The sequence below is a fragment of the Xyrauchen texanus genome, chromosome 16 (assembly GCF_025860055.1).
Source record: "Xyrauchen texanus isolate HMW12.3.18 chromosome 16, RBS_HiC_50CHRs, whole genome shotgun sequence".
In the NCBI taxonomy this organism is placed as follows: Eukaryota; Metazoa; Chordata; class Actinopteri; order Cypriniformes; family Catostomidae; genus Xyrauchen; species Xyrauchen texanus.
Window position 1 is genome coordinate 32,609,184 of NC_068291.1, and position 26,130 is coordinate 32,635,313.

General features: G+C 36.8%; 1 protein-coding gene across 1 annotated transcript; it reads left to right on the forward strand.

Annotated features, from left to right (window-relative positions):
* Positions 1-7,653: 7,653 nt before the first annotated feature.
* LOC127656896 (gamma-adducin-like) lies at positions 7,654-26,128 on the forward strand. Its single transcript, XM_052145428.1, has 15 exons — positions 7,654-7,851; positions 9,659-9,899; positions 13,602-13,737; positions 13,895-14,046; positions 14,866-14,946; positions 15,929-16,078; positions 16,926-17,069; positions 17,296-17,394; positions 17,486-17,662; positions 21,602-21,862; positions 22,114-22,230; positions 22,326-22,415; positions 24,205-24,322; positions 24,750-24,845; positions 25,020-26,128. The coding sequence occupies exons 2-15, from the start codon at positions 9,678-9,680 to the stop codon at positions 25,340-25,342; spliced, it is 2,166 nt and encodes a 721-aa protein (XP_052001388.1). The 5' UTR covers positions 7,654-7,851; positions 9,659-9,677; the 3' UTR covers positions 25,343-26,128.
* The last annotated feature ends 2 nt before the right edge of the window (positions 26,129-26,130 follow it).

The following is a 26,130-nucleotide window of genomic DNA, read 5'->3' on the forward strand; positions in this document are numbered from 1 at the left end:
TGGTAATAATACATGTTACTAAAAACTGATTGTATAAATGAACCTCCATTCAAACTAGTTTAATAGATATTAATTACTGAATGTGTTACACTTGAGTGAAAACGTTGTTTGTTTCGTTGATTAAATCGCTACTGCCGCCTTGTGTTTCAAATATAAATGACATGCACATTAAAGGTCGACAGCTTTTGTGCCATACAGATATGAGATATGGCAATATATGTAAAACAAATATATGAAATACATGTTCAAAAGTCACATACTTTTCATCAATATATAGAACATAAATGTCAAAATACGACAAAAAGCTGTTTTTCATGTGTAATGTATTTTTCAAAATACTAGTGGGATTTCAGTGTGTAGCTATATATATGCTAAAATATATATAACTATAATTTTGTATGCATGTTCATATATGGCCATGCTATATCAGATTTCTGTATTACCACAAATAATTTGGACTTGTCCTTACATAATACGTTTTGCCACGATATAAACATTATCCTAGTTAACATGCATCTGGGAGAAACAGCGAGAATGTTTTTTTTGTGTTTTCTTTGTCTTTTCTGACTTTGTTGCACTTTATTATCATGTAGTAAAACACTGGAATAGTGATTGATGTATGTGGTCATGAAACAGTGACCCTCCCCTCCAAATCCGAACACAAGTTTTCACAGGAGATGAATTTAATTGACCAGGTGTAAACAGCGATGTGTCTTGTCTGACCACATGTGATCGGTTCACATGAAACACATCTTTATACCTATATGTCTTCAAACCACTGGAGGCTTATGGATTACTTTTATGTGGCCTTTATGTGATATTTGGATCAAAAAGGTTCTGGCATCCATTCACTTGCATTGTATAGACCTACAGAGGTGTGATATTCTTATAAAAATCTTAATTTGTGTTCAGCAGAAGAAAGAAAATCATACACATCTGGGATGGCGTGAGGGTGAGTAAATTATTAGAGAATTTTCATTTTTGGGTGAACTATCCCTTTAAGTTTGGTTGTTTGGACTGCTTGGGACCTCAGGGTAGCCGACATTTAATTTAAAAGTCAGTCTAAATGCTTAAATTCACATCTAATTTTCATGACCCAAGTATTCCGAAATTTCATGTATTAGAATATTTTGTTTGGCTAAATGATCAACATTATTTAATGGACTAGATCTATTCCTGAATAATGTTTTCACTCTAATAGTGGCAGTCAACAAGCACTTTTGTGATTAGGTAAGAGATATACCAGTGGGCCAAGCTTAGTGTATTATTTTATAGATGGTGTGAGATTAGACTACTGTAGAGTTTTAGTTCCAGAAATGCTGAAAATATCAGTGAAAAGAGAGGCAAAGTGAAAATATTTTGCACTAACAAACACACAACCAGGGTAGACTGTTTTACAAGTATGATGATTTCCACTCGTGAATAAACTCAAGCATTATAACTGCATTATATAACTGTTATAACTATGTTATAATATTTCATAACTCATTATCACCACAGGGGAAATTAGTTTTGTCCACTGGTTCTAAAATATACAAATTCTGATGATTCTTTTACCTGTAGGTCAACAAACATCCACCAGAGTACAGTATTGGTGCATGCTGAGTCAAGATCAGTTTTATTCATAAACAATTTGGTAAGCAGGTTTTATATATATATTAAAGTATACTACTCCACAGTCATTATATTACTGTCAGATCAAAGTTAATTACTTAGGAGAGATAGAAAGTAAGAGAACCAGAGAGAGAATGCAGCATTATTTTATTAGTTTATTACTTTTACACTCTTGCACATACACCCATACTGACTAAAACCAGACAATAGGATGATCAAATGCTCTCATAAAATCTAATCCAAATCCATCCAAATTTATCCTCTCTGTCTTGTTTCCTATCTATTTTTCTCACCATCATTCTGTCTTTCAGATACACATGAATACAATGAATCACAGGCTGTATGGAGTGTGTGTAGGTGGGAGTGAGAGTGGGTTGTAAAAATAGAGAGATACTGCAGAATCTGGCTTTACTGTATGCAGAATGCACACACTATATTCAGTAACAATGCAGCATAATTATAATGGTATTACTACATCAGTAGCACAACACTGCTACATGAGGCTTCAAAGGTGTTTGTACTCCAGTGTTTCATTATGGTGAGATCTATATGAGTAGAACTAAAGGGGTGAGAAAATAAATGCTTTAAAGGATAAAAGGCCATTAAAAAGCACACATCCAGGATTTAAAATGTATCAGTGACTGTTCATATGCAAGAAAGGCATTTTGCAACACCAACCATGACAGCTGCCACAATGGACAATCTACTTTGACTGTAACACAAGTGTACAAGTGTACTAGCTTGAAACCAACCACAGCTACACAACCACCAAATCCTCAAATACACCAGCAATCACTTCATCTGCCACAACACCACAGACTGAATGTAATTGCAAAGATACCTGATACATGATACATAATACATGAGACTTGAATAAAACAACTACTGCTCAGAAACAACATGTGTGTCATTTTCGGCTCAAAAGACCTTAATCACAGTCATGAGATACCATGATGACATAAAAAACTTTTGAGCAGATCTTCTGAATTTTACAGAGAAAAATGGCAAGACTCAAAATCTCCAACAGTTTGTGAGAATGTATGTGTATGTCTCAAGAATAAACAGCCAAGAGGTTATGCAAGACCCACAAGGGAAATTGGCCAGATGTGCCTAAATTAATGCATTCTGTCTTTTAAATGTAAACTTCAGTTATTTACACTTCAGTGACATCTGGAAACTCAAACACATGAACATAGTCACTCTTCTCCTGCTTTTATTAACAAATGATAAACAGGCATCCCAACCTGACTTAATGACTAGAGTTTAGGAAAGAGGTCAAAAGTGTAATGGAACACAGTATAGTCCATAGTATTCACAATTTTCTTAAGGTCACTGTGGCAGGGCGGAGGGCGGGGCCGGGTCGTGATCCTACGCACCCGGTCCCGTATTAGGCTAATCAAGCCTCAGAGGTTTAAAGGTCGACTGCAGAGTATCGTGCGGGAGAGAGAGATCGTTTACGGACATGTCCGTCATGTGTGTGTTTATGTTGTCGTTTTAAGTTTCTCATTAAAATATTATTTATATTGAAAAGCCGGTTCTCGCCTCCTCCTTTCCATTGAATGCCTTTAAACTTCAGAGGCTTGATTAGCCTAATACGGGACCGGGTGCGTAGAATCACGACCCGGCCCCACCCTCCGCCCTGCCACAGTCACCTTGAACTCTCCGAGATAAAACATTATGCACAAGGGACTTTTATCTCCTAAAGGAGAAGTTGTAAAAATGGCAAATACATGCTTTTATAATACAGTATATTATTGTTTCACTAAAACATTTGTCTTCAGATGGTTATTTGATATATTTTGCTTTAGTGTGTCAATAGGAAATATACATTTTAAGCATTCCTTTTGCAAATAGAATAGAATAGCAGTAGAACAGGGAGCCCTGCTTGGCCCCCACAGAGCCTGAATCAGCATCAACATCATCGAGTCAGTCTGGGATCACATGAAGAGACAGAAGCAATTGAGAGAGCCTAAATGCTTAAAACTGTGCCAACTTCTTCAAGATGCTTGGAACAACTGATCTGCCTACAACCTTGAAAAACTGCACAAATGTTCCTAGGAGAATTGGTAAAGGGTAGTCACACCAATAATTTGTTTATTTTGTTATGTATACTGCACTTTGTATGAAGTTAATTGATAAATAAAAATTGTTGAAAACATCCTCACTATAAAACATTTCTCACACCTGCTTAAAACTTTTGCACAGTACTGTATGTTTTTATTATATCAGTATTTATTATATATAATACTAATATGATACAATAAATATTTACTTATAAAAAGTTTGGTCACACTTTATTATACAGTGTTCATGTTACTGTATATTTGCATAGGTGATTACCGAGTACTCCTAATGAACTACATGTATTTAGTTTGTAAATATTTTGTAAAGCTGCTTGTACTTACACATTTTTATTGTTATTACTATAGTAATTAGGGATGCACCGATGTATTGGCTACCGATATTTATCTGCCAATTATTGGCCAAATTAAAACAATTGGCATATCGTTAATAAGCATGAAAACGCAGATATGAAAAACGATGGTTGATTTATAGTTAATTAGTAACACACTTTGTAAAAACTCTATAAATTTAAGCACACAATTCACAAATAATAATGGCTATAATAGTCTCGTTTTCACATTAATGTGGAAAAAACTAAATAAACAGTTGTGACACTTGTAAATTACGTATTTATTACATGATGACGGAAACCATCCAAAACACTTTGAAACCAGCAGACTTTGACTTATCGGTATAATATCCATTAACGCTGCATGATTAATTGAATTAAGATTGATATTCAGCCTATGTTTTAAACTGCAAAAACAGAAGTGCAAAAATGTTTTAGAAGTACAAAATAAACTTATTCATGTCAATCAATATGTATCATATTTAGACTAAAAATATGTATTTTTTGTATTGCACACATTTATGTATCTTTCACTGTGGCTCTCTTTAATATTTTGGCCTGTCATTTGTTCAACAGATCCAATGTTCAGTAGAAATGATTTATTGTTAGAACAATGAAAAGCTTTTGTAACTCTTTGTCATTTTTAAAACAGTGATCTGATGACAAAACAAGGTAAGTTGCAAAATATCGGCATCGTTATCGGCCTATAGATTTTTTGAAATCACAATCAGCCAAATGTTTTCATATCGGTGGATCCCTAATAGTAATTAATAATAGTAACATGCCATATGTGTAACACAAACACTGTGAAATAAAGTGTTATCAAAAGTTTTTTCTTCTCTCTCCACAAATCGCTAATTTAATGTAGCAATGGAGGGAATTTTCGTTGGATTTGTGTGCCAAGCATATGCATGTGTACATGTGAAGGTGTGAAAATCTTTTTTGATAAACAAAGAATCACTGTCAGCCATTTATTTGCCTTAGGTACTCTAGTAATTGGTATTATTCATATTCAAACAGAAAGGGGAGGGATGGTCACACAATGCTAGAGCCGTTTAAGTATTTCATGGATGAGACAAAACAGACCCAAATATAAGTTGATGTCAGATCCAGGAGGCTAAATTCAAGTTCAAAACAGTTATGGCATATGTAGCTATTGTGTGTATGTGTGCATATTTGTAAGTGCTTGAAAGAGAAAAAGCATGAAAAAGTCTTTACAAGAGATTTTTTTTCTTACACTTTCTATATTTATGACACTTTGTACACTTTTAAGGCCAATCTGTTGACTGAGAGTTTGGAGCCAGACCAGCTGGTTGCAGAACAGTGTCTGTTTGTGTGGAATAAAATTCTAGTGCTTTTATGAGATGCAGTAAAAAGGAAAACAGATTCGCACTGCAGATCCTTGGGAAGCTAAAGAAGACAATATGGTAGATGAAACAACTTTCAGAATGAATGTAAATCTATTAAATTACTAGACTTTAGCAGCATTATAATGAATTAAAACTATCTGGGGGGTCCCCTGGGAGAATTATTTTGCAAAAACAAAATTTTTCAATTCTGTTGACTTTGAGAGAAGCATTTTTTTTCTCGAGTATAAGTAACGTTCATGTAACTATTGGCTAAAGCATTTCTTCCAGTAACCATTCAGAACAGACGTGTTCTTGCACTAAAACAGCTAAATGCACCACAACGAGCAGACAAAAATGCAGGTACCACTAAAGGAAAGTCCAAGCGTTAACTTACAATTGCAACATAAAAGTATTATTTAGTTTGGGAAATATGAACTATATTATATTGGTTTGTGTTTAAAGCAGCAGGCCGTGCATTTATAGTCCTTCAGTGCAATTCATGCCATTAAGAAAACACAGTTTCACAATTAATAAGACCCTGTATCATACATTAGTAGTATGGAGGACCAAACCTGCAAAAATAATAAATATAGTAGCAGTCAGCTAGTAATACCAATTGACATTTTAAAAACACGTCCACACAGGAAAGCCAGAACTTGAAACACCACTTAATGCTCAAGCAAGCCTAATTTTAACTGCAGCATGACTGTTTTGTGAAATGAATGTCAAAAATCATAATTTTTCACATGAATCTACCAAGGAGGTCTATAATACCTGGAAAAATATATCTAATAATATTTAATTGTTGCTTGCAATAGATTTTGTTTCGTCAGTATACACGGTTATGCTGCGTTCCATTCAAGTTGGATGAGAGATATTCCTACTTGATATCTCCGACCATAAATGTATTCCATTCCCATTCCATATTCGGAACTGCAATGCTCCCGTTAGCTTAGCAGGGGTTTGACTCTCATTAGAGATGTCTCCTAGCAACCCAACTTATAAACAATGCTGCAGCGCTAGCATATGCTACAAGCTTTAATATCATGTAATGTGGAAACGAACTCATTCATCGATATTACTTAATAAAGTGAATGTTAATCACATACTTTGAATATCTCCCTGAGTGTTGACATGTTTGTGTGACATCATTCCCCTGCATATTGGCAAAATCAGAGTTGAGAATTTCTGCACGAGCCTACACGTTGTAATTCTGACTTCAAGAAGCATTTCTTTGCACTTTTCCAAGTAGGAAGTTGTAAAATCCGACTTTCCGAGTTGAATGGAATGCAGCACTACTTTTCAAAACTTGATCCAACACTGAATGCTCAAGCAGCCTAATTTACACTTAGAAAACTCCTGATGTTGCTAGAACAATGCAAAAAGCACTTACCAATTAGCTTGAAGTGAAATCATTCTATCAAATTACATACATCACTTAAAGCGTGATATGCGTCACTCAAGGCCAGATAGAAGGCCTTGACCTGGACATATCATAAAGATCACACCCACCAAGAAAAAAAATCAATCAATCTGATTGGCTGATGAATCTGACTTCTTGACTTTAGTTGGTAATTAATTTGCACTGTTGAGGGATTCTGTAGAAATTCTGAAGGCCTGGGGGGGGCTCAGACTCATGGCTTTGGGCAGATAACAGTTGTCACACATTGCTTGTAAGCATCAAGGAATATATTCTGACTGGATAAACTTTTCAGTTTTCTCTATTTGTTTAAAAATACATAAGCAAAAAGGTGATTGAGAATGAAAGGATGAAAAAATATGTATTTATTTGGCATGTTAAACCAGCAGAGAAGGTTTTGCTTGCCCTGAGTAATCGCCACTGGTTAAAAAGCACATATTACTTTAAATCTTACATTTTGACGTTTATCTCTTTTAGTACTGGAAAATGTAAAACAAATCTTGTGGAGATTGTCTTTGTGTTCCACAGCTCACCCACCTCTCCAGTCCAATCACAAAAAAATACAAAAAATAAAAATGCAAACAAATGTGTCACCACCCAAGATACACGTCCACTGAGGTGCAGATGCAATTTTACAAGCACTACTCCTTGCTGTGCAACTTCAAATTAACACTGTTTAAGAATCTCGTGAGATTGACAAAGAGGGATCCTTTCTAGACACAATCTCGTGGTGGTCCTGCTAAAACGCAATCAGCGGTGGGGGCGTGTGGATTGGTCACGTGATCCTCTCACCAAGTTCCCACGCAAAACACTCCTCACACATCGTCGCTCGCACGCGCTTCCAGTCAGCGCGCGCTCACGGTCCTAGCAACAGAGTCCCACGGTTCTACTAAATAGAGAATAAACTACTGAAAAAAAAACAGGCTTGGGTACTTTTATTGTGCTGTTTGGAGCCAGCTCTAGTTGTCCACTTGGCTGAAGTTGATTTATAGAGTTAGAATGCTTCCTGTTGTAATTCTGCGAATAAACTTGGAGAGAACTTGAGGACGGGAAAGGTGAGCGTCATTCACGTTTATTATGGTTACTAGATTTGTTTAGATATTTTGACTTGTATTGATGATAAAACGTTTGACGCAGTGTGTTTCTATGTTACAAATTGTGGAGTTTTTGTTTTTTCTTGATCAAAATATGTTTTTAAGCTTTCCACGTAAACTTTAAATACATACATAAAAAAATTAGTCCATGGGTTGTAGCAGTGTTTAAATAATTGTTATTACCATCAATGTAAAGTTAGTGTGAGGTTAATCTTTTTTACAGTTACATAACGCAGCTATGACAATGGATGTGTTTTAGAACCTCTCGAGTTCCCTATCTAAACAGCATTTGGTCATCAAGAGCGCGCAAAAAATATTTTATTTATTTGTCTTTGTGCTCCTATAATGCCAAAAGATTTTGCGCGCGCATACGATTCCCTAAAATGTTGCGTGGGTCTATGGTGTACAAAATTGCTTTATGTGACTATGATTCCCAAAAAACGTGATTGCTTAAAATGCTACCTATGTAGGCAGCTCACCGAGTTTTGAGAAATAGCCAATAGTGTATGGCGCGAAGGCGGTGGGGCGAGACGAGCGTCAAATGATGGGAGGATTCAGGATGCGTTTTTTCTCCACGCAAATTACTTTCCATGTCTTACAAGTGCTGGCTGTTTCTAAAAGGAATATTCCGGGTTCAATACAAGTTAAGCTCAATCTACAGCATTTGTGGCATAATGTTGATTACCACAAAAATGTATTTTGACTTGCCCCTCCTTTTCTTAAAAAAAAAGTGTTCAGTGAGACACTTACAATGGAAGTGAATGGTGCCAAAATGTATAGCCACAAGGCATAAACAATATGCATGTTAACAATATTAGTGTGATAAAATTGCTTACTAACCTTTTCTGTGTAAAGTTGTTGCCAATTTCGCATCTACATTGCCACGACAATGTAGTCAACAAACGGCTGTGGCTCAGTTGGTAGAGCGGGTCAGCTGCCAATTGCAGGACTGGTGGTTTGATTCCTGGCCCACACAACTCCACATGCCGAAGTGTCCTTGGGCAAGACACTGAACCCCAAATTGCTCCCAATGGCAGGCTAGCGCCTTGCATGGCAGCTCTGCCACCATTGGTGTTATGAGTGTGTGTGAATGGGTGATTGGGAAACAGTGTAAAGCGCTTTGGTAACCTCTAAGGTTTAAAAAAATTGCTATATAAGTGCAGACCATTTAACAAACCCTAAAATGACGATTTATACAACTTTAGCCTAAATAGTACAAGCGTTTTAACAGAAGAATTAATGTAAGTGCTTTTATAAACTTCTAAGCTTCACATTTTGCCTTTAATCCCTAAAAAAATTCTCATTAACTTCCATTGTAAGTGCTTCACTGCAGCTTCGATTTTTTAAGAAAAGGACGGACAAGTCTAATGTTTTTTGTGGTAATCGATATTATGCCACACATGCTGTTGATTGAGCTTAACTTGTATTGAACATGGAATATTCTTTTAAGTTTAGTTTGAACTTATGTATGTAGATTCAAAGGAGTTGTAGAAGATTTTTTGGATAAATAATCAACTTTGGAGGGGGTGTGGGGTGACTTTGGGGTGGTTGAAGGGGGTTTAAAGGTGTGAATCGTTCGCTGAGGGGGAGAAGGCAGATATGCATAACAATATAGGCTGACAGCTGGAGAGCAGACATTCAGGTGTTTTTGTGTGTGTGTGTTTAGACCATTTGATTCTCCTTTTTGCATTCAAACAACAATTGTAAATGCAGTTTCAAGTGGATTAGAAAAACACCCAGCTTACCCCTCCATTCTTTCTCTGAACAGGGTTGTGTGTCGTGTGTATATGAGTGAGGGTGAGTTCCGTGAGATGAGTGTGAGTGATGAAGAGGGCAGTTCTCGCATCCACCCCCCTTGCAGTCTCAACGTGAAGAAGGTGTATGGAGATAGCACAGAAGAACTGCACACCCCAAAGTCTCTGAGGATCAGCAGTATGTCACCTGACCTCAGGCAGGACTTCAGTATGATGGAGCAGAGAAAGAGAGTCACACAGATTCTACAGAGTCCAGTAAGATCACTCAAACACCCACACACTCACACAAAGTGAGAATTCACATGCTCTCTCTCTCTCTGCTCTCTCTCTCTCTCTCTCTCTTAAACACACACACACACACACACTCTCTGCATTTTAAGAGGAGCCCACGCTTGTGTTTGATTGCATAACAACCAACAAGTGGAGATTCATTGCCCTTAGAAACCATGCATAGATTGTCAGAAATGCTGGGAATTAATTAAATAAAGAACCCAAAAGTGGTTGTGTCGTGTGTATCGAGTTGTAGCAGTATTTTCAGGACAGAAACTCTATAGACACACACTTCACTTTCCCATCAAATAGGGTCTGATTGACCAGCTCAAAAAACATTATGGACCCTGTTTACACCTGGATAAAGCACTGATCACTTGTGATCAAGTCACCGGTTAATGGAATATTCCGGGTTCAATACAAGTTAAGCTCAATCGCAGCATTTGAAGCATAATGTTGATTACTACAGAATATATTTTTGACTCGTCCATTGTTCATTAAAGCTGCACTACGTAACTTTGAGCTCACTAACAACAACAGTGGTTGAAACTTAAAATTGCAAGCAATTAGCGGAAGAATACATTATGTCAGTGGTGTTCTGGCACTGCTCTTCTGGTAGACGAATCTCCCAATTTGAGCTTACCTGGACATCGACTGTGTGAGATCATGACTGGAGGCGGAGTCATAACGTGCTTTTTTCATGTTAATATAATGTTATACAATTAAACATTTGAAACAGAAATATTACTTGCTTTGATGAAGATTACCAACACTCTTATTTACATGTTTGAATGAATTTTACACTTAAATCGCTTTCTGATACTAAACTCACAGCGCTTTTAAACAGAAAACAGGGGACTCTCCTTAGCCACCACCAGTATATCTTAATATTATTATTCAAGTGTTTTATATACTATTAATGTTTGAATTGTACTGCAATTTTCAATTTAAGACTTGTGATATGGCTGATACGAGTTCAATAGAAGACTTTATTATTTTTATACTACTGTATATTGTCTAGCCTCAGTTACTACAATAGCATGTCTATGCAAGCATGTCACACAATAACACCGCCAACTAAAAACGAGGATTCAGAAATTATGGGATAGAATATACTTTATTAATCATAAAAATAATAAGCTCAAATATACAATATAACAATTACAAGTCAATTTCAGAAGTCATCCATATTAAACATGTCACAGTAACTTCAACGAACAATGTAGATACATCGTGATCGGTTAACACATGAGTAAAGTTTGATTCATAAAAGCATGACAAGCAATATAAGCTTCAACAACCCTACCAGAAAACATACCCAAGCATTATAGCAGGTAAACAACTTTGCCAAATGGACAACAGATAAACATCCATCTAGGCTGCAACGATTCTGTCCTGAACTGTGTGATTGTTACTGAATTGAGCTGATCAAAGTAGTTAGATTCTCCAGCCGGAACATGAGACAGACGGCACGTCTATGCTGTATGTGCACGGACATGATTTAATGACACAAGGATGTCATAAGCCAGCGATTTCACTCCAAATCGAACCCAACAGCTCAAAATACAAATTATTTTTATAGGCTTACAGTAGTTAATCGGGCAAGGTTTTGAACACTGATTGTTGATGTACTCAATCAATTATGGCAATTTGTTCATTTTTAACCCAAAAAATTACAGTTATAGAAAGGCACTTACAATTGAAGTGAATTGGGCCAGTCTATGAACATTAAATATACACAGTTTCAAAAGTATAGACACAAGATGTAAACATTATAAATGTAAACATGTCTCTAGTGTGATATAATCTCCATTCTACATGATTTTAGTGTGATAGAACTGTCTTTTGGGTTAACAGCGTTGAGTTGTCATGGCAACAAAGTTGTAATATTGGATATAATTTGTATAATGTTTACTTTTTGTGGCTATACTTTCACTCCCCATTCACTTCAGTGTACATGTAAGCTGTGTACATTGTACATGGTCACTGTAAGCAATTATTTTTTTTTTAAACCAAAGGATGTGTTGAAAGTGTTTTTCGTGGTAATCAATATTATGCCACAAATACTGTCGATTGCACTTAACTTGTATTGAACCCAGAACATTCCTTTAATTACAGGTCTAAATGGGGCCTAACTCGCCCCGCCTACCTTTGATGAAGTTATTGCCAGATGAGGCTAAAGTTATGCTCTTGTTTTTTGTGTGTATATAATATGCAAAATTTTGTGTACAACAAAATCTACAACAACTGTGACGTTCATTCTCTAGTTTTGACTAAATACACAGAGCATACCATTTCACGGTCTGCAGCCCTGAGGCCTTATGAATGACGTTAAAGTATCATAAGTTACTGGACCTTCTGTCTGCAAAACCTTTCTCTAAAAGCCTGTTTTGTTTTGTTTTTTCTGATTATTTAGTACCATGACTGAATGAGCAATGAGCAAGCCAGAAATGCCCTACATTTGAGATACAGTGGCCCCAAAAAGTATTTGGACACTTAAGCCATGCTTAAAAACATATGAATTTCATTTGTTTTGATAATCAAATGAAATTTTGTCACCTATCCCAGAAAGTTCAGGTGCCAAGGCCCAAACTTTAAGTCACTCACACTGAGGAAGGCTTTTGGCCTTGATTTGATTTGGCCAAAATGTTTATTTGAATTCCCCTGATGTAAAAGAATAAATAACTCTTATGGAGGCATTTTCAGAGTGCTTTATTTTTGTGATTTGTTTTGAAAATGAAATATACAGCCAAATGGTATCTGCAACAAACAATGCTAGACCTTTACTCTAAATTAACTTTACATAGCCATTTCTACAATTACTTTTAATGAGGGGTGATGTGAGGGGATGCCATCCCCCTTGTTGAAAGAAATGGCAAAAAGCACCCCCCTTGTAAAACTGCCATCCCCCTTACCATCCCCTTTAGATTAATTGTGTCATGAATTACTTAGAACAAATCATGCAAGTAAACTACCGTAAGTCTTTACGTATGATAATAATGGCGAACAGACAAGCTGCGTAGTTTGAGGTTTAGACATGTTTGGGGTTGTCAGATATCAAGATATCACTTGTAATGTGGATAAAATGAGGAAGAAAGAATATTATTTATAGACCATGCAGCGTGGAGCAAACGACTGCTTCGGTGCAAATGACAGCTTTTCATACAATAAGCAAACAAATACAATACAATATATATAGACAAACCATATTTTTCCATAAGCATTTACTTATTTATTTAGTGCATATTTCATCAGTCAAAAAACATGTACGCTTATGAAGGTTATAAGGATAATATTGTAATTGAATAATTTTCAGAAATCCCTGTGCATTCATTAATATTTTTTCTAATGTCTATATTTGGCATGGCAAATTATAACAGCAACTTTATAACTTACACTATAAGAATATTAGAGCGCTTTACCTATATGCTAAAAGCTCTATGCTAGTAATGCATAATTTAGTGCAAAATGGACATGAATAGCAGATATTTCTGAAGAAATGTTTAGTAAACAAATTAGAATCCATTAATATTTTTCTAAATATACACACTTGTACTAAACATTCACTGAAGACTGCAAGAGATAAATCATTGGGAATTTACACTATTGAATAGGTACGTGCGTCATATTAAGATTTCAGATTCATGGTTTGATGACATAAATTAAGAAATTGGCTGTTTGTTGCAGGACTTTAAGGATGAGCTGGAGTGTATGGTAAAGGAGCAGTACTCCAAAGGCAGTAACTCTGGTGGTCTACTGGGTCACATCGCAAACCTCATCTTTAGCAACACACTCAGCAACACTGGAGTGTACAGTCCCACCAGTGAGTGCACACACTCACACTGATATTGACATGTGTTTGTTGTCACAATATTCAGCAGATGGCAGGTGTTGAATTCTAAATTATTATTTGCTGCTATTTGTAAAAAATAAAGGTAGATATTTATTTTTATTTTGTCACTTTGTTTGTATGTTTCCAGGTGTGGGTTCAATCAGTCCAGTGAATGATCTATGTGGTGTGGAGTGGTTTAATTGTTCTAAAGCTGAGAGGGAGGGCCGCTGTAAACTGGCCTGCCTGTACCGTCTGCTGGACCTGTATGGACACATTCGCTTCCCAAACACGTATATTACTGTGAGGACACACATACCACACACATTGCCTTGTTCACATTGCACCTAAATCTAGATTATTTTTCGAATCCAATCTGTAGGTCTGATTGTCATTTTGCAAGTTGTGAAATTGGATCTAATCTGTTCATACGGTGTAGTCGATGGCATGGCGTGAAAAAAAAAAATCATACTTGAAACTACAGACCTGACTGTTCAAACGGAAACACAAACCACATATGGATGATGTTTGGATCCAGATTTCATGTTTTGCTGCCTGCCTGAACAAGGCCTTTATCATTGCATCTAAAGTTTAAGAGAATTTTCTTGTCCTTTTCTGTGTCAAAACTTCAAGCTTTAGAACCAGAAAACTAAAATAATTACAAAAGCATGAATGGATACTAGGGCTGCACAGTTAATTGAAAAAAAATTATAGATATTACAATTACAGCTGCTGCAATTTACTAATCCTGACAAAAGTCAATTGCATCATTCAATTTAGATCTATTCCTCAAGGATTTTTGTTTACAACGTTTATTGGTCTGATTGTGTGCATGAATGCAATAGAAAATCTGTTTAAATTAGTCTATTAGCATATAAGAAATGATAACCTACTGTAGTATTCTAGTAATGTTGTGTTGACACTTTCTGTGGAACATTTGTAATCACTTGTTTTTATGTGATAAAGAAATTCAGGAACAATTCTCAGCTTGTTTTGGATGTGTAGCCAAGAATATGGCATGCAGTTGCCCTAAAAAAAAGTATTTTAATCAAAATGAAAAATTGCAATTACAATATCAATATTCTCTCTCTTTTACATTTTCTCTGTCATTTTCTTCTTTAGCTTCGTGTGAGCAAAGAACAAGATCATATTCTTATTCTTCCTAAAGGTCTGTCCTTCTCTGAGGCCACAGCAGCTAGTCTGGTAAATACACACTCGCATAAATCCTGCTACTATACAGTAACCTGAACATGATATATGAATTTGGGAATCATGTACAATTACACGTACGTACATATGTATATAAACAAGGGCGTAGGAATGATCTGAAAAGTGTGGGGGGGGGGGGACATAAACCTTTTCAGCTTGGCTGATCAAATTTATGAATTTGATGACATAACATTACGATAACTCATGTATCTGTCATGTATTCACTTTTACACAAAATCATTGGATAACATATGTAAGAACAGTCGTACTGTCAGGCTACGTGCACATAAATCTGAATACATTTGAAAACGTCATTTTAATTTTTTAAATGCTCTTTGTCCACACTACCATTTTCAAGCATTTTCCAAAAGTTGCCCATCCACACTAAAACCCCTTACTGAAAATGCATTCCATGTATGGTCTGAAACACAATTGTCCTTGAGTTCTGTCATCGGACAGCAATTCTGAATAAACTTCCTGTTGACTTTAAAGGAATACAATGCAAAGGTTATAATTAGGTAAATTTATCTTTAACAATGCTATCAAATTGAATAGCAGACATAATAAAGCCACTACAACATGGGCCATCATTTTTATTGCTTTGTTTTAATGGATCACACGACTCACATGACAACAAATAATTCATCATTTTCTCTGTCCACACTAAAACGTGAAGACTCTGTTTTAAAATTTCAAAAAGGTTGAGAAGAGCCATCCGACTCGCGACTCTCCACCTTTTTTGTTTTAATCCAGCATTTGAACGTGATGGCATGTCTGCTCCCGAGGGATTATAGGATAATAACATGTCCAGTCGATCGCTTGAAATAGTAGGTCATCCGGGTATTTCTCACTTACAGTTTTATGAATACTTCGGACATAATACTTCATCTGCACACTGTTTTTGACTTAGTATTTATTAGGGACGTATGAATATTCTGACACAGCAAATGTCTTTTTTTTTGCTTTGTGTTTACAGGTGAAGGTGAATCTGATCGGTGAGGTTGTTGATCAGGGAGCAACTTCACTTCCTGTGGATGTTTTGGGATTCAAACTACATGCGGCAGTGTACTCTGCTCGACCCGATGCCAAATGTGTTGTACATACACACACAAAATCTACAGCTGCAGTGAGTAAACTCACATACTCCTGTTGTGATTGTGTTTGAAAATTAGGTTTAAAATGACACTACACTTACATGAGGTATAGACTGTAGTCGTGTCACTCTTTGAAGAAAAGCTGCTTTAACCTACATTGTGCTGGCGTACATTCAAAACCATAGCTATGTTGAGATCATATGACCTGCGGAATATTACTCGCTTTATCTCAATAAAACCCTGTAATGAAATCCATTAACTCATGGAATTAATGTATCATGGCTGATTGCAGATAGCATGTTTTTACAATTGCATCTGTAACTTAGAACTTTTGCTCTTATACGTGATGCTGAATTTATGCTGCTGGGTGTCAATGCAATATAATTATGAATATTACTGAATATATCTTTAATTACAAAAAATAAGTGCTGTAAGCAATTATGTTCATGGAAAGGTATGCAAAAAAAATTCATACTCCCTGAAATAAGTGTTGTGATATATCTACCCAGTCTCTGTGACAGCACTACACTTTGTTAACAGCAAACAAAAATGTGTCCACGGTCTCTGACACTTTCTGACTGTCAATCAAGTTAATGAATCTTAATGCCATATTCTGATTTATAATTTGCCTGTTAAGGGCGGTCTTTCGCTACTATTGTGTTTGACAACCGTGGGAACTTGTTTTTGTTGGTTTCAATGGTATCCGTGCAGTGTTTTGGAAAGAGGGGGCATGACTAAATCAACAGCTCAGTCTCGTGGCGGTTAGAACAGCTAAAATCGGTTACAGCACCTTTAAATGTCTCACTTTACCTGTATTCAACCTACAGTACTCTTATGGGCTAACATACACATATTACTAACCTTCTGTATATCCTGTAGGTCTCCTGTATGAAATGTGGCATTTTACCTATTTCGCATGAAGCTTTGCTGCTGGGGGAAGTATCTTATTTTAGCTACCATGGCAATTTTGACGATGAACAGGAGAGGATAGATCTTCAAAAAGCCCTGGGCCCCACTGCCAAGGTGACAGTCTGTGAATTCTGGAACAAATTGTTGTTGGCATGACAACCATTAGTAGCACACTATAATACAGAAAAGCCTAAGCAGAGAAAATTACTGGTTATAATCGTAGGCAAGTTAATGGTGCATTGAGCTTTAGACATTTTTGGAGAAGTGTTTCTGTTGTGTGGATTATTGGGCTGTGTTTCAATGGAAGTGCAACACTAATGTAATTCTGCTGGTTGTTTAGGTTTTGGTGCTAAGGAATCAAGGTTTATTGGCGTTTGGAGAAACAATAGCGGAAGTTTTTCACTATCTATACCACAGCCACCAGGCCTGTGAGATACAGGTACACAAAAATGCACACAAATACAAAAAACAAACACATTTTGTGCTCCTCATCATCCACATTATCTCCATCTTTCTTTGTCTCTCTGCAGGTTAGCGCTCTCTTGTGCGCAGGTGGCATTGAAAACCTGTGCATGTTAGACAGAGCACATCTTAAAGTTTCTCCAACTCCTTTGATTCATGCCAGTGGGGAAATGCCAGAAGGACAGATCAGGTGGAGGGTTGGCGAAGCAGAATTTGAGTCGCTTATGAGGTTGCTGGATAACTTAGTGAGTGCTGTGTTTCCCCTATATTCATTGAAAAGCGGCACACCGCCACCGCTAAATTATGAGCACCGCTGCATGCGAAATCCGTTGCAAAGCGTCTCTGTAAGCGAGCGATGCGATAAATCTATCGGCCCTGTTTATAATCAATAAAGCATAGCTGTCAATGTTGCAAGCGTGGGACATAGCAGCGATCTAGTTTTGATACCTATATATATATAGCAGTTAAGGAGAATGTTGGTTTAAGTCACCACTCACTTTGTAGTGTGTAAAATGTAGTGACAGTGCATAGTGACTGAAACTAATGTTCTGCCTAACATCTCCTTTTGTGCTCCACAGAGGAGAGAAATTCATACAGACTTAAGAAGTAATGATAAAAAAAATTAAATTTTTGAATGAACTGTACTTTAACTACCTGTTACAATATTTGATAAAGGTATCTGCCAAGAACAACAACATAAATGTAATTCATCATATGATTGCATTACGTCTTGCTGGGAAACAAGTGACTGAAACTGAGGACCATAACTAGGCTATATACTTTAAAAATCAATCCATCTGAAAAAGATTAAGAATTCTTACTAGAATAAGAATAGAGAAAAGTAACCCCTGTGAGATTTAGGTGAGATTGTTGTAAATTTTCAGATGTTTTAGTAAAATTTACCCCAGAACCAACCAGAGCCCTCACACACATGTCACGTCAAGCCAGAATAACACATCTGTAACAATTCTAAGGTTGTTTTAAGCTCCACCAATGCACAAATACGGATCCAGCATTATGGGCTCGTGGACGCGAGGACAACAGCACCGCTGCTGAAAATAATCCTAGGGGAAACTCTGGAGTGGACCTTGAAATAACCTAGAATGAAAGATAACCAGTTGTGCTTGTGTAAATGTTGTCTTTTTTATTGCATGGAGCATGTAGTGTAAAGTCAGTGCTCAACGGTAAGGATTGTCTCTGCTGGCCCGGATTTTTAGTCTGCCAACATTTTTGTAGGCCCCACAAAAAAAATATTATTTGCAATGTGCAACTGTAAGCATACAGTATGTAGCAGAAATAATATTTATATTTTTCAGTATATGTTATGTTTTCTTTACAGAAAAATGAGCCTTGCTGGTTTTACCAGTGTTTAGTGTAATCTGATTAGAAAGTAGTTTAATACTTTTTAGACAAAAAAGTACATTTTAAATTCTCGTAATCAGATTACAGTTACTGTCTTTTAATTAAGTTAATTACTTTTAAGTACAGTACTTGTGTGTGACAGGAAGGAGGGCGGGCTGGGTCGTCATTCTACACACCCGGTCCCTTATCAGGCTAATCAAGCCTCCGAGAGGGATAAAGGCAGACTGTGGATGGTGGTGCGACAGAGAGAGCGTTTACGGGCAGCTGTCCGTCATATGTGTGCGTTTGTGTCTTTTTGTTTAGTACTTAATTAAATATAATTTATATTGTCAAGCTGGTTCTCGCCTCCTCCTTCCCGGGTTTCGGCACCAGTGTAAAGGGATTCATGGAAAGGAGGAGGCGAGAACCAGCTTGACAATATAAATTATATTTAATTAAATAAAAAGACACACACAAACGCACACATGGGGCAGCTGCCCTTAAATGTTCTCTCTCTCGTACCACCGTCCGCAGTCTGCCTTTATCACTCTCTGAGGCTTGATTAGCCTGATAAGGGGCCGGGTGTGTAGAATGACGACCCGCCCTCTGCCCTGTCACATTTTGTTACACATTTCTAAATAATATTATTTTTGTAGAATACATTTAAAACCAAATTCTGTTCATACGAACGTCTGTTTGCACTTCTCTGACAGCTGAAGGGCATGTACAGCCGTGGCCAAAATTATTGGCAGTGAAATAAATTATGTTTTGCAAATTTTTCTGCTTCAGTTTTTGTGGTGTTGATTCACATTGTTTCTATATTATTGTGCAGAATGATCAGATGCATTTTAAATAATTGCAAAAAAGCTTCATTGGCCAAAAACAAAAAAATAAATTCACAGGTTTTTTTTTTATCCTGGCACAAAATTACCAGCTATTATCATTTTACTAATCATATCAGCAGCACCTGGGAAAGTGTGAACGAGTACTAGTCAGGTGAAATCCCTCTATCATTCTGATTGGATTATAAGAACAGACTGACTGCTATAAAAGAAGGCAAGAAGTGCTTCCAATCATTGTGTTCTTGTTAGCAATGGTTTCCTCTAAAGAAAGACGTGGAGCCATCATCGCTTTGCATCAAAATGGTCTCACATGCAAGGAAATTGCTGCAAAGAATATTGCACCTGAAAGAACCATTTACCGGATCATCAAGAACTTCAAGGAGAGAGGTTCAACTGCAGTGAAGAAGGCTTCAGGACGTCCCAGAGTGTCCAGCAAGTGCCAGGACAGTCTCCTCCTGAGGAGTCAGCTACGGAATCGTGCCACCAGTGCAGAGCTTGCTCAATATTGGCAGCAGGTTGGTGTGCGTGCATCTGTACGCACAGTGAGGCAAAGATTTTGGACAATGGCCTGGTGTCAAGAAGGGCAGCAAAGAAGCCACTTCTCTTCAAGAAAAACATCAAGGACAGATTGAAATTCTGTAGGAATTACAAGTAATGGACAGCAGAAGACTGGTGCAAAGTTATTTTCTCTGATGAAGCCCCCTTCCGACTGTTTGGGACATCTGGAAAATTGATAGTCCGGAGAAGACAAGGTGAACGCTACCATGAGTTCTGTGTCGTGCCAGCAGTGAATCCTGATACCATCCATGTGTGGGGTTTCTTTTCATCCAAGGGAGTGGGCACTCTCACAATTCTGCCCAAAAACTCTGCCATGAATAAAGAATGGTATCAAAACTTCCTGCATGAGCAACTTCTCCCAATGATCCAGGAGCAATTTGGTGATGATCTGTGCATTTTCCAGCATGATGGAGCACAATGCCTCAAGGCAAGAGTGATAATGAAGTGGCTAGGAGATCATTACATTGAATTTTGGATCCTTGGCAAGGCAACTCCCCGGATCTTAATCCCATAGAGAACATGTGGTCAATCCTCAAAAGGCGAGTGGACAAACAGAAGCCCACAAATTGTGATCAAATCCGAGCACTAATAAGTCAAGAATGGATCGCCATCAGTCAGGATTTGGCCCAGAAGCTGATATCCAGCATGCCAGAGCGAATTGCAGAGGTTATGAAGAACAAGGGTCAACACTGCAAATATTTGCATAAATTGAGTATTTTTGCCAATAAAAGCCTTTAACATTTATGAAACGCTTATCATTGTTTGCCATAGAAACATATGAAAAAATAATCTACAAATACTGAAGCAGCTAACTTTAAAAAATAAAAAATGTATGTCACTGCCAATACTTTTGGCCACGGCTTGTATAGACATTTTTATATAGACATTATTTTGAATTTGTTAGCTTACTTTTTGTGAAAGTAACTAAATTAGGAATGTGATAACCATTTCACTGAAGTAATCAGTAAAGTAGCCTGATTACAATTTAGTAGAAGTAATTAGTAATCTGTAAAGCTTTACTTTTATTGTGGAATTTACCCAACACTGAACATTACTAATTGGTTAGAATATCTTGAAAATTATTCTTGCCGTTTTGACGAAACCTCGTCCATGATAGCCAGCTAGATAATGTTACCTTGGTGATAAATGTGAATCAGCAGACTTCACTACTGCAATGTTCAATACATATCAGACACCCAAATGTTTCCATTTGTAAGGCATTAATACACATTTACAAAAACAACAAATGTAATATTTAGTGAAAGCAAAGCATTGGTCTGATAGGACAAGTGGCAGTTCCATCAACTGACCCAAAACTGTATCACACTGGCCCCTGATTACAGGCCATACTTATTGTTGAGCCTACAAAGTAGTCAAAAGGAAGTGTCAGTACTGTCAGCATATTTGTCATATTCATCCAAAAGCTGTCTTTTATGTTACCAGGGTTACAGGACAGGTTACACTTACCGCCATCCCTTAGTTAAAGAGAAGCCTCGACACCATAACGATGTGGAGATCCCTGCAACTGTCACTGGGGTGACACTAGAGGAAAATGACTTCTTTCAACAGAGTCCACTGCACCTCGCAGCACAGAAGCGGGACAGAGAGAGGAAACGATGGCTGACTTCACCAAATAGTTACCTAAAGGTCAATGTACCTGAGGAGTCAATTAATGGGACCTGCAGCCCCCATTCCAAAACTATGGTATACTCAAATAAAACACTCATCATTCAGAAACTCAGAAGTATTCATTAATTCACTTTAACAATTGCTTCATGAAAATGTTGACCAGAAATTATCTTGTTTGGAAGCTCACATCTTGGTAACTATGGGGATTTTACTGTCCAGAAATATAAAGCAGTTCTAATTTTGGAAGCAGAATTGAAAATCATTTGGGTGCATTTCACCTGCATTGCAATATGTTCAATATTCACATTTGTCTTTTTTTTTTTTAGTGGTTGAAGTCTGAGGAGTCAGGCAGCTGCAAAGGCACCCCAATTAGGATTGAGGACCCCAATCAGTTTGTCCCACTTAATACCAACCCCAATGAAGTCCTGGAAAAAAGAAATAAGGTGTTTTTGTGTATGCATGTGTGTGAGAGAGAACAGATTGTGACCACAGATTGTGTTCACTATACTAAAGCACTGCTTTATATATGGTGGTGTAGATTCGGGAGCAGAACAGAGCATATCTGATGACGGCTGGACCGAAATCTCAGGTCCTGGCAGACATTGTCATTGACAAGCCTCCCGGACCAGTACGTAACTACACAAATGAAATCTGTGCATACACAATCTTGTAACTACCAATTGAATATCTTTTAACCTCCTGAGACACGAGCATGACTGCTGTGTGCATTGTCCATTTCCCTTTTTGATTTGTTACTAGCAGAACCTTGAAAACAAGAAGAAAAAAATATCTCTAAAGCAAAATCTATATATTGATGGCAACATATGTGGAAATTGGTACTACGCTGTGAAATTGTAAATTATACCAAGTTGTAGAAAGTCAGATTTGCTTTTATCAAATCATTTATGTTTCCAGGATTCTTGGTTATTCATGTTTTTGAAACGTTACAGACATTTCTTCAGAAATAAGCATAATTAATTATGATTCAAAGTAATGGCCAGTATCATTCAATCACTCCCAACCATGTTAAAATAAAATTATACATGATCAATTCTGAATCTATGTACTGATTACCATTGTCCCATGTCTTCTAAACATGTTGAGTGGACCAAACTTCATCTGCAGCCTGAAACTGAGCTTTTGGTTGGATTTTAGGAGTGAATGCACTTGGCTGCATAGAGAGCTTTAGGATGCTTCCTTGCTCCCTATTTAGTGCTCCCTATGACTTAACCTCCAGTGTGCTGTCTGTCTTCACTGGTCTCAAAACAGCTCAAAGTGCACCTTATTTTCAACCTAATTCCATATAAAGCCTCTGAAAGCTTAATTGTGTCAGCTTTTGAGTGAACCCATTGATTCTAAATGTGAAAATGCACATTGAAAATAGGAATGCATTTACTAATGTTAATAAATAAAACCGTATTGAACAGTGATAACAAAATAAAATATGACAAAATGTATTTATCAAAATGAACCGGAATGACTCACAGATGTGTTCATTTTGGAAGATGTTTTTTAAACTTTTGAGAGAATAATGTCCCAAAGACCATGTATGTGGACATACTATTTATCAGTGCGCTGACACGCAGACATTTCTGAATTTTTTAGTGGAATATCAAGAGATGCTACTCTTTACATCCAAACAGGTGATAAATAAAAGAACTTAGAGGTTTCTTACCAGAGGCACTTTTGTTGACTGCGCCAGTAGAACCACTTCAAGGAAATCAATGTCATGTTGTTATGTCACTTGACTCGGTACGCCACAAGTTTAACCCTTAAATAATAGTCTAGAGTGTTGTGAACAGTATTCAGTTGGTTTAAATGAATTTAAATGATGTATTGCATATAGCAAAGTCAAAATACAATGTCCACGCATGTGGGCCCAGGGTCAAACGAGGTTAAAGGTGCACCATTTAACTTTATGTACTGTAAAAATACTAATTAAATTTTACGTGTAAATATTTACAATAGTACAAATATTTTTAAATGATACGTGAGATGAAGACTCAAGCCATATCAGCAGGTCTAGAAAAAGCTATTTTATTCTATATGGGTCAGGTCATGTTAAGACAAATCGAGTTTTTCTCACATAATTTTTTTCTCTTTGGGAAAGTCGTGGAAACGTTTTCTTTTGCTGCTGGAGCAAATCTGAATGCAAAAATAATTTTTGTTAGTCTCCCATGTACCTCTGTAGAAGACCTCGCAATAGCTTACTTCTACGTTCCAAACCTGGAAATAGGAAAATTATACTTTCAGTAGCATTGATCACCAAAAACATTGCTGTACCCACATCGAAAAGGGTCAGTGTAAGTTTTAGCAAAACATAAACAATTATAAGATGCACCTTTAAAACAAAACACACAAATACAACATAACTAAGACACAATTCAAATTACTGCCAAATAATTTTCTTCCTGCAGGCATTCATTTATGAGGATGAGGAGCAGACAGCTTCCCAACCACCAAATCCATTTGACCAATCAGAGGCAGCCCTACAAGAATACACACAAATTGTGGAGAACAAGTGCAGCCACTCAGGTAAACTAATTGTATTTACTATATTTCCACGTACACACACACAAGCTATATTACTTTTATAAATTAAGGGGTAAGGGACTCCTAACTCTAAGTATAAACTTAACTGGCACAGTTTGTGCTATGGACGTCCTATAGACTTACATTGAATATATTCGTCAAGGGACCAGAATATCATACAGACCTAAGGGTGGGCTCTTTTCAGCCCTCTTTCTAAGGTTCTTAAACAAACTCTTAAACAAACTCTTAAACAAACTCTTAGCAACTACCAAGAACACCACCTGAGCAACTGTGTAATGAGCAATGCCCTGGAAGCCACCCACAACACACTAGCATTGTGGCTGCTTGCATTGACAAGCACTGTTTTCTTCAGAAAATTTATAAATCACATTTTCATGTGTTTTCTTGATGTATAACGTGCTTCAATCAGAGGCTGATGAGCAGTTTACAGATGGTGAAATGACCACATATGACGGCTCCACTGTGTCCCTTTCTATCTCTCCTCTCATGAGCCCAGAAAGAGGAGGTAAAGAGTCTCATTTAAGTTGTTTGGTGGGATTGAATGAGCTTATTTTGGCTTTGATATTTGATAATCAAGTAGTTTAATTTCCATATTATGTACATTTAATTTCCATTGAGCCTTAGTCATACCATAAACTAAAAGAACCCATGCTGAAAAGTCTCTTTCTTTTGTTCTCAGACTCCCTATCAGCTATGTTGCTGAGCAGTGATGGTGATGACCTGACCAAGGATGATGACCTCACTTTGCAGGTCACAGAGCTCAGCATCACTAAAGAGATGCAGGTCTCCATAACAACCACTATTGCCAACAACATTTCAGTCACCAGCTCATCTGAAAGTCAACCAAAATCACCAAAAAAAAAGAAAAAGAGATTTCGTACTCCTTCCTTCCTGAGGAAGAGTAAAAAGAAAGAAAGAGAAAAGGAGAAAGGAAAAGACAAAGAGAGAGAAAATGAAAAAGAGAATAAGGAAATAGTGGAAGAAAAAGAATACAAGGACTAAAATACAAAATTTATATGTGATGAGTTTATGATGTGGAAAACATAGTTTCAGGAGGGCTCCATGTTAAATGCAATGACTAAGTAGAGATGTGTTTGCATTAGCATTAACACAATGGCTTGTCTGAAGAATATGTATTTTTAACACTTTTTGTTACTGCTAAATTATAACTATAGTAGAAATTGTGTATAAAGAGCCTAAATACATAATTATTGACTATCCTACACTTTTATAAAATGTATGTAAGTGCACCCTCATACATAATGTTGTCAGCAGACTAAATAATCGATTCTAGTTTAGCTGCTGGTTTCAAATAAAAGGCTGTTAGTTCTCAAACGTCACTCTACACACTGCATTTGAGAAGCATCAGAAACATTTTCATGCTGCTGTATGTGTTGTGCAGATGAACTGTTGTACGCTAAAAGACAAGAAACATTATCATTGAAAATACAAGAGACTGTGATCGTGCATTCCTGCAAGTATTACAAATGTATTTGAAATTGGAAGATGGCCATACAATGTGATATAAAGCGGCTTCATTTTTTTGGTCTATAGATGGAGATGTGATTATTATTAAGCTTTTTATAAAAAATATTCTGTTTTATTGATTGAGTACTGTGATCGCTCAATGTTGATTAGCCTATGCTCAGAAACAATCAAGTACACTGTTTTTAAACTAAATCTTACGCTGTACTATAATGATGTTAACAGTGATGTATCCTTGTGCTCACAGGGTTGTGTCTGTGGAAATGTTTTGACTGATGTTTTACTTTTTCCAATAAAGACCAGGG